This window comes from Trachemys scripta, chromosome 2, assembly GCF_013100865.1.
Source record: "Trachemys scripta elegans isolate TJP31775 chromosome 2, CAS_Tse_1.0, whole genome shotgun sequence".
NCBI lineage: Eukaryota > Metazoa > Chordata > Testudines > Emydidae > Trachemys > Trachemys scripta.
The window spans coordinates 57,649,123-57,659,271 of record NC_048299.1 but is presented as its reverse complement, the minus strand read 5'-3'; the positions used below and the strand labels follow the sequence as shown (position 1 = coordinate 57,659,271).

The window sequence follows — 10,149 nt, the reverse complement described above, 5'->3', positions numbered from 1 at the left end:
TACTCCAAGTGCCTGGTCCAATATATACAAAAGTCCAGTTGACTTAAATGGGCTCAAAACTTCATTTTGTGCAGACTTCAAGAATACGGGAGCTGGCCTGTAGGTGATAGGACAATACCTGTACTGACCCTATACAGGGATGTGAGTTCAGGTTCCATATTCCTTGGCTAGGGTGCTGGAAAGGCAATGGAATCATCAAAGTTAGAGATGGAGAAGACCTATTTGGTCATCCAGTCCATCTCCAAGCCAGTGCAGTATTGTTTCCCAAAGTATATTTTCCAGTGGATTGTCTGTCTAGTTTTAAGTGTTCCAAGTAATGCTTTACTTAGGAGATTCTTCACAGGTTTATATGTCCCTGTTGACATTTTTTTCCTGCAGCTTTGACCTAAATTTACCTTTTCTTAATTTAATCCCATTGCTTCTAGTTATTGCTCCTATTGCATTACTCAAATGACAATAATGCACTTTGATAGTGTTGATGAATTATTTAATGTGATACACAGGAGTATAACTAGAAGTAATAGTAGTAATTACAGTAGTTGTAATTATAGTAGTGCCTAGAGACTTGGACAGAGATCAGAGCCCTATCATGCAGAACAGAAACAAGGGATCCATGATCCCTTTGGGTGCAGATCCACCTCTCCTCATATCACAGTGTGACCTGTGACAGCCTGCAGCAAGTAATCCCAGCACCAGTGAATACAGCTGTCCCTAACACAGTGAAGGGCAGTTGGACTGCATGCAGATGAGGGAGAGAGAGTACAGTTCTGAAGAACACAATACAACCATAAAATGGCACACTTAGGGCAGGTCTACACTACCCGCCTGAATCGGCGGGTAGAAATCGATCTCTCGGGGACTGAATTATCGCGTCTCGTCAGGACGCAACAATCGATCCCTGAATCGACGCTTCTACTCCACCAGCGGAGGTAGGAGTAAGCGCCGTCGATGGGGGAGCCGCGGAGGTCAATTTGCCGCCGTCCTCACAGTGGGGTAAGTCGGCTCTGATACGTCGAATTCAGCTATGCATAGCTGAATTTGCGTATCTTAAATCGACCCTCCCCCCACCGTAGTGAGGACCTACCCTTAGTCATTCCTCATGACTGCTGATTGTAGGGCAGCATAGCCTGAAACAAATAGGGCACTTGTCTAGACTACAGGTTCTGTCAGTATAATTTATGTCGTTCAAGGGTGTGAATAAGCCACCCCCTTGAGTGATGTAAGTTACACCGACCTAAGTGCCAGCATGGACAGCGCTATTTTGGCTGCTGCCTCTCAGGGAGGTGTTTTTATTATGCCAACGGGAGATCCCTCTCCCGTCGGCAGAGTCTTCACCAGACGTGCTACAGTGGTGCAGCTGCATCAGTGCAGCTACGCCACTGTAGTGCTTCTAGTGTAGCCTAGCTGTAGTGTACAGCCCCTGTGGCTCTTGCCAGCTCCAGGGGCAGAGTTAATGTTGCAAGATAGGGCTGGTGTGTGCCTTATCTCTATATTTCCTGGTTTTCAGAGGTTTAACTATTGGCACATTCATTGTTCTAGCAGGGCACAAGGCACTGCTGGTCAGCCATAACTCTGAGCAAATAAGAAGAACCACCCTTTATCTCAAGCACTTTGCACTCTAACTAGACAAGATGGATAAGGGGTATGAGAAAGCAATTGAGACAGACAGATTAACATGACCAAGATCATGTGAGAAGTCTGGAATTGAAACAAAATTTCCTGAGTTCCAGCCTTAATCACAAGACTATCTTGCCTGTCTACAGTTAGAGCAAGTAAATTGTCACATGATATCATGGGTTCTTTTCCCATCTCTGCCAATGACTAGTGCCTCAGTGTCCCTGGCCCTAATTCCTTTTTACAGGACATAAGTCCAATTGAAGTCAATCATTTACTTATATAGGGGAAGTTTTACTCATATTTGTAAAACATGGATAATACCTCCCTCCCTAGAGTTCTGAGACGCTTAATTCATTAATGTTTGTAAAGTGTATTGAGATTTGGGGATTCAAAATCATCATAGCAGAGCAAAATACTCAAACCTCATTTCATCAAGGCTCCTTACTTCCCAAAGCCCTGTCTATGCTAGGATTATGCTGCTAATCTTTTCCACCATTGTCACCAGTTTCAGCTCCACCAGTCGGTGTAATGGGGATGTGTGAGCACAGACAAAGACTCCAGGCTGCTGATGCTAGAGTTTTAAGCACTATGTCATCCAAGCCTGCTCAAAGTAGGTGAAGATGACATGGCTAGAGCTGTGTGAATAACTGATTTAAAAAAAAAGTTTTAGGCTGACCCAAAATGAAAATGTTTAGGCAAAACAAAAAAGTCTAAAAAAAATTCCATTTGGGTCAACCTGGTTTGGTTGACCTGAAACAAAATATGTGTGTTTAGTTTTCAAAGGGTATGGTGGTTGGGGTGGGGTTTTTTTTTTGGGGGGGGGGAAATCTTTGCTTTGATAAAATGGAAGTCCTATTCAACACCAAAAGTCATTTTGAAGAGAAACATCACAAGGTTTGATTTTGAAAATGTCACAACAGAACATTGAGGCTATTTTTTTTTTCATTAAAGGAATGGTTTGGTCAACCCACATCTGCATTTTTCAGCTGGGGATAGGGGGAAGGGGTTTTGGCTGAAAACTTTTGCCCAGCTCTCTCTAGCCATGGTCCTCCTGGCACGGCCGCTGGTCCCTTGTCTTCACTACCATTCCCCCCGTTGGAATTGCAGCTGTGCTGGTTAATCGGCAAACCGATTGCGTAGGACAGGAGAAGGTGGGTGGACGCTGACAGCCAAGGAGTTAACAGGACTTTATTCTGATTGCTCCCCGCACCTCCTCCACCCTACCACTCACCTGCGCTTTATCACTGCCAGAACCACTGAGCGGGCAGGGAGCAGCGTCCTCAGGGGAGGTGCAGGGCGAGAAGGAAAAGGTGGAGAGAGCTTGGCGCGGGAGCATTTCCTGCACCTGTGGGATGACTCAGTGGGCCCCCCAGCCCCGTGCGCAGCGCAGAGGTGCGCGCCGCCGGCGGGCAGGGGAGCGCCCGGAGCCGTGAGTGACAGCGGGGAGCGCCGCGCTCGCTCGCTAGCTCCGCCGAGGGGCGCGCGTGGGGAGCCAGCCCTGGCCGGAGGGCTGCGGGATGGCCGTGGGCTCCGGCAAGATGCAGCCCCCGTGCGACAGCGCGGAGCCCGCCCTGAGCCGCAGGCCGAGCGCCAGGCACCACGAGCCGCAGCAGCAGCAATTGCAGCTGCGGCAGAAGCTGAGGGAGCTGCCGGCGCGGCTGCGGAGCGGGCTCACGCTGCGGAGGAAGAACCCCGCCGCCGGGGGCCGGGTGAGTGAGCGATCCGCTGGCCCTGTCCTGCCCTGCCCTGCCAGCAGCTCCCCCCGCTGACAGCTCAGGGAGACCATTGGCCTCAGTCCCACTTCCTGCGGAGGAGGGCTCCCAGTAACTGCCCCTTTCCTCCCCCGTGCACAAGGGGGTCGGCTCGAGGGGGGTGGGGCTCTCCGGTGAGTCACCAGTGCAGGTGTCCTGCTTCTACCTAGAGAGCTCGGTGCCTTCTCCGGCTCCAGCAATAACCGGCTCTGAAGCGTTTCCCCACCTGCCTCCGTGATCTGCAGGGAAGTGGGGTTTGCTGCATGCTTGTACGGCAGAGGCTGTGTTCAAATGCTGGCCCAGGTCTGGGTGTCTTGGTTTGGTCTGCCCCAGTCTGGTGTAAGCCGGGCCCCGCCAACAGTGCTCCGGTAAGGGGGCTTTTTGGCTAGCACACTAGTCAGCGAGCCCTCTCTGCTTTAGCCCTGGAGTAATGCTTCATGGATGCACAACCAGCAGGAATTACTCTGGAAGTTAGAAGTAGGGCTGCCTAGGAAATGGCTTTTCCACCCTGCAGCATTTCAAAAGATCAGAATGTTTCCTATTGGTACCATCCAGGCCTTTTGACATTTCTTGCAAAAAAACAAGTGAAGTGGCAAAGGGAGGAGAGAGACCTACTCCAGAATAGCTAATAGTCCAGTGGTTAGAGCACTTATCGGAGACTCAGGTTCAAACGCCTGGTCTGAATCAGTGCTTTATTCACTAGCTTATTGACTACTGTTGGCCCGGGTCTCTCTCCTGGAGCAGAAATTCCATCCTAGACCTGAGAGACCCTTCCTGATGAAAGTTGTGGCTTCAACCAATCAGCATGTTCTAACAACAAAGTGCTTTGCTGAAAAATTTCTGGCCAGTTCTAGATATAAGGGACTTCTGTGGCACTGGAAAAAGCTCTTAAAGCACAATAATGAATTTTCATGTTCCTAATTTAGTCTTTATTAATCTGTGAGATAAGAATGTATTCCCATTTTGCAGATTGGGCCATCAAAGCATAGAAAAAGCTAAAATTATTTTCCGAGGTTCACTTAGCAAGTAAGTGACAGAGCCAAAAATTCATAGTCATGTTCTGCCAACTAGACCATACTCTTCTCTGTGCCAGTGGCACAACAGGTGTTAATTCAAGTCTGTTTATAAGGTCCTAATGATACAAGCTAATACAGATGGGTGGGGAGCTCCACACATGTGCAGAGGTTTGCCTGCATGGATCAATGTGGAGAAGTGCGTTTAAATCAGTATACTTGATTACTGGGTTTGTTTACTCATTTTCTGGTAATGAGTATGGTATGTATTTTAAAACAAACCAGCAATATAGCTGAAGTGGATAAATAGGACTAGTTAGACATACAGCTATTCATGCAAATCTTCATATTTTTATCTTGTTTCCCTCTAATATGGAAACCTTGCAAAAACAATGTATCAAAAGGACACTGCTAATGTGTTCCAAACAACTTTTAGAAAGTAATTTCTAATAATTTCTTGGAAGATTTGAAGCTCAAGTCTTTTACATTTCCAGCTGTTCTTATCCTCTTTCACATAAACTCAAGGGCAAATAAGGGGTGGGAGCAGGGAATAAGGGCATTCTCTAAGGGTATGTCTGCACTGTTTTTAACTCAAGTTAGCTAACTTGGGTTAAAATAGTAGTGTAGATATGGTGGCAATTTGGGTTTGCAGCTTGACTTCAACCCCAGGGTCCCCTACAGGCTTTAGTTTAGGATGCTAACCTGAGTTAAAGTGAGTTGCTATGTCTTCACTGGTATTTTAACCAAAGTTAGCTAAATTGAGATAAGAACACACACACACACACCCTCTTTTTCTTTCTTTTTTTGCAGTGTGGATCTACCATGAGACACTGCCCACACTCTGCTCATTCATGAAACCACAATGAGATTCTACCTACAGCAGATTATGAAGATCTGTTAACATGATTTCCCTTTTTAAAATCTTGCATGCTTTAATCAAACTTTAAATCGTTAACAATATGAACACTTACGTCGTAAATATTTGGGCATCTGAGTTCCCCACGTGTTTTCTCGTTAGGGTTTTATTTCACGTCTCTCAGCTATTGTTTCATGCTGTCTCTAGACTCTGTACCATCTAGCCCCAAACTGCTGTTTTGACTCTTGCACATACTCACGAACAGCAGAAATATACCACCAAAGAGGAGATGACACTTAGTTGTCATGTCATCAATACCTTTGCATAACAATCCAAATGCTGCTGTCAGTCGGCCAGATTGCTATCTCCTTTGATTCACCTTGCAGTTTTTCTTGAGCTATCTAGCTTGATAGAAGAGAGTGGGAGCTGTGGATTTTGGGAGTCCAGGACCCTAAATAATCCCATAGATCTCTGGGATCTGCATAGAATGGGTTCATGCTGCAAGAAGAGTTGCTGCTGCACTGTATGCAGGATGGCTCCAGCAAGAGCCATGTGGCCAGTGCCTGGGTTCTCCTGATCCCATGCAGTAGTAGTGATCGCTGTTGTATTATCTGTCTGGAAATTTCTGGGCTCGGGGGGGACAGTGTTGTTGAGGAGCAAGATAGTGCCATTCTTCCATTCCCCCAGGACTTTATGGGTGTGTCTACACTGCAGCTAGGAGTGAGCCTTCCAGCTCACATACGCAGACGTGCGATAGTGTTTCTTGAGCTAGTGTGCTAAAAATAGCAGTGTGGATGTTGCTGCTGGCAGGGCCAGCTCTAGGTTTTTTGCCACCACAAGCAAAAACATTTTTGGCTGCCCCCCACCCCAGCCCTGGGCTCTCACCCCGCCCCACCAGTGCTCCCCCCGCCGGTCCAGCCCATGCCCTCCTCCCACCCCACCCGCACCCCCTGCTGCCCCAGCCGGTCTGGCGCTGGCAGGGTCGGGGTAAGCAGCGGGGCTCCCGGGCCGCGCCTCAGCTCAGGGTCCCTCCAGCCAGGGCTCCCGCCTCCAGGACCGGTCGGGATCCAGGAGGGCAGAGTCGGAGGACCGCCCCGGCAGGGGGCTGAGGAACTGGGGCAGGGTAGCCCCAGAGGGAACAGAGCCCCAGAGAATGGGAGGCGGGCCCCGCATGGCAGCGCTCTGCCTCTATGGTCCCGCTGCTGCTGCTGCTTCTGGCTGCCCTGCCGCAGCCCCTGGGAGGCTCGGGCTGCTTTGCCCAGCCCTGGCTGCGGCGCTGGGGGGGCGGTCACCTTGTGGCACCTGCAGGCGGCTCAGTGTGCCCCGTGGGGAGGCTCCCAGCCTGAGTGTCCCCTGCTCTGAGCCTGCCCGGCCCAGCCATAACGTGGGGGCGCTGCTCCCCTGTGGCGTGAACCTCAGTGGCCCCAGGGTGCCCCCCCCGCTCTCCCCCCCCGTGCACGACGCACTGCTGCTGCCAGGGCCAGCTCCAGGCTTTTGCTGCGGAAGAAGAAGAGAAAAAAAAAGATGGCTGGAATGCCGCCCCTGAAAATGTGCCGCCCTGAGCACGTGCTTGGTTTGTTGGTGCCTAGAGCAGGCCCTGGCTGCTGGGGCAGCAGTTCAGGCTCTTAAGCAGGAGTTCTCAAACTGGGGGTCAGGACCCCTCAGGGGGTCGTGAGCTGTCAGCCTCCACCCCAAACCCCACTTTGCTTCCAGCATTTATAATGGTGTTAAATATATAAAAAAGTGTTTTTAATAGTTTATAAGGAGGGTCTTACTCAGAGGATTACTATGTGAAAGGGGTCACCAGTACAAAAGTTTGAGAACCACCACTCTTAAGCATACCCAACCCCAAGTCTGAGCTTGGATGGCTACCCTGAGTCTCTGCTGGAGCTGCAGTGTCCACAATGCTAGCCTGAACCTGCTAGCGCGAGTCTGTCTACCCCGGTTCGGATGTTTGTAGTGTAGACATACCCTATGAAGCTCTACCCCTAAGCAGTTTCAGCAGAGTGACAAGAAAGATCCTAAAAAGGTGTTACTTACACATGTCTCCTTCTGTATAGCTATCCCCTTTCTATGTCTGGTGTGCAGGGAACAATCCGGCTTCATCAGATATAAGCAGGTGCATTGCTACTAATTTGGTCTTAGGGTATGTCTCCAGCAGTTGGGGGTCTTGGTAGACAGATGTGTTAGCTCTGCTCAAGCTGCAAAAAAATAACAGTATGGCCACAGCGGCGCAGGTGGCAGCTAGGATTAGCCACCTGAGCTTATACCTAAGGTTGGTTGGGCTTGTGCTTAGGTGGCTATCTAAGCATGCTATGTCACCATGCATGCCCATACTGCTATTTTTAGTATCCTGTCTCGAGCAGAGCTGTCGTGTGTCTCTCTGTCTGCACGGGGAAGCACACTTCCAGCTACTGTGTAGGCATACCCTTAGGTATTGGGTGGAACTGTTCTCAAGTGAACTCTGACTCACTGAAATCCCTTTTTGTTTGTTGCTTACTTTTCTAGGAAGGCATCCTGTCCCACTGAATAGGGCATAGGACTGGGAGTCATGAGACCTATGTTCTGTTCCTGGCTCTGACTCTGACTTGCTATGTGACCTAAGGCAAATCACTTACTTCTCTCTGAGTTTCCCTGTATATAAAATGGGGATAATGGTACATAACCATGCTTTGCAATCTATCAGTGATAAAGCACAATATAAGTGCTAAGGCTTTTGCAGTTTTTTTAAGGTTGCACGTCAGTAAGTGCTGCTGGAATTTTCTTTACCCCAAATGCTTTTTTTCCCTCTAATTAGAGAGAAATGTATAAAGAATGGCATAAACTCTGCAAACAGATAAAAATATTGACTTTTTCTCTTATATCTTTGATCTGCCGGTCTTGTCCGTGCCCCATTTAGGCAACAGAATATTCAAGGACTAATTCCAAACTTCCAGGCTGTGATAGGAATGACTGAGAACTACTTTAGAATTACTTTGCATATGGTGATATAAAATATGCATGTTCCACTCAGTTCAGTGGAGCAAAAAACTGGACTATATATTTCTGACCTGCATTGATTCTCTAAAACCTAGAGGTTTAGATTCTCTAAAACCCAGGATTTCCCTAATTTCAGAGACTGGTAGAATTTAGAGCTGAAAGAAAAGACCTATTAGAACAAGGCTTGGAAAGGCTCGATAACCATTTCTGGACTGCAGATGTTAGTGTTTCATTGGCCTATGCAAATCTGGTAAACAACTAGGCCAAAGTAGAGCAGACTGATTCTAGATAACTCTTTTCACAACCATCCAGATTAAAGAAAAGTTTTTTCTTTGAGAGGAACCCACAACTGCATTTTGCTGATATTTTGCTCTACTGGACTGAGAGGAGTCTCTCTGGGCATGTCTCCTCAGCAGTTAGATACCAGTGCTGCCACACCCCCTGGCTTGAAGTGGTTTCCATCATATACAGGTATTACAGTTTGCTTCAATGCCGGTCAGCACCCCCATTGTACGAACAGTTCCAGCACCCCTGGCTTTGTGTTCTTCATCTTAGTTAAATGAGGCACCAAAGAAAGAATATGGTGTGTGTTCTGCACCATACAGTTTAAGGGCAAGAGTCTTCCATCCAGGAGGCAGTTCTCTATTGCATGGTTTGTATTTGTTAATTTGTAGAGCTTCCATTGCATTCAGGTTGTGTTATGTTCCTGGAACAAGTTCAGAACATATAGTACAGATTGTGGATTAGAGAGGAGGGGAGAGCTTTGCCCTAAATATCTTAGTTATAAACACTATTGGCTGTGTTTAGATAATTGGTGTTATTGTTTTTCTGAATGAGGGCATTAATGAAGGGTGTAAGGTACAGTATTCTGTTCCCTGGAAAAACACCAAAATCAATGTGTAAAATAAAATACTGAACTAACATTGTGGGTGATGTAACTGTCAGCATTAAAGAGGTGGAATGACTAATACTGGTGGCACTTGCTTTAAAGCCTGAATTTTACTGACTTTGAAGTTCCACTTAGTAACAATAGCAGGTATTATTATGTGACTAAAGATAAACTATATATACTGCTGATTTTTTTTCTTATACTAATTGGCTTATTATATACTCCTACTAAATGTTTCATCGTATCTTTTAATTTAGCAGTGCTGTAACTGGTGACACATGAGATGTTGAGTAATGATTAAAATATTGGTGGGCTGGTGACCACAATAGCTCCTGGAAAACTAAATCTCCAACTACTAGAAGCTGGGACTGGACGACGGGGGATGGATCATTGGAATATTGGCCTGTTCTGTTCATTCCCTCGGAAGCATCCAGCACTGACCTATGTCAGAGGCAGGACGCTGGGCTAGATGGAGCACGGGTCTGATCCAGTATGGCCATTCTTATGTAACTTCCGTGTCTATATTTTTGACTTTTTAAATACAAACTGTTTCATATTGTCATATGGGAAATATTGACTGGCTGTGATACATAAATACAGTAGAATCTTGCTAAGTAACCAGTCTGGATGCTGGGGTGATTGGTAGGGTTCCTTCCCTTAGTCGTGGAGTGGTTCCACAGCTACCTTTAGTCGCTATTTTAATCCTGAGACTGCCATAGGTTCCATAGCCATAATGTGCCCTCTCCAATTTGTAATAGAACCTCCAGCATCACCTCTGCCCTGTCCCTTGTTTGTCCATCCATACCATACCCCCACCTGAACTGGTGCTGAGCAGACCCAAATATGGGGGAGGACAAAGGCGGACTAAACCCACTTTTGTTCTCCTCACCCTAAGATTCTGACTCAGGCTGCACATGGTCTTCAGTGAACTTGGCCTCTTCATTTTTTTGCTTAAAGCAGATTTCTTTTATCCTGCATTATTAAGAACACCTTCACTTAGTAAATACATTTGTAGCATTCTTTCAGTTTTACTTTCTGTATTTG

The 10,149-nt window shown here is 47.3% G+C and overlaps 1 protein-coding gene across 6 annotated transcripts in view; it reads left to right on the top strand.

Annotated features, from left to right (window-relative positions):
* The first annotated feature begins 2,844 nt into the window (after positions 1 to 2,844).
* The window catches only part of RAPGEF5 (Rap guanine nucleotide exchange factor 5), a 217,429-nt gene continuing 210,124 nt past the window's right edge, over positions 2,845 to 10,149 (top strand). For 3 of the 6 annotated variants that reach the window (XM_034760599.1, XM_034760600.1, XM_034760598.1), the window contains exon 1: positions 2,845 to 3,326. In XM_034760599.1, the coding sequence (XP_034616490.1) occupies positions 3,135 to 3,326 (192 nt within the window). In that variant the 5' untranslated portion in view covers positions 2,845 to 3,134. The remainder of the gene's footprint in view (positions 3,327 to 10,149) is intronic. The other 3 variants (XM_034760602.1, XM_034760601.1, XM_034760603.1) reach the window with 2 other exon arrangements.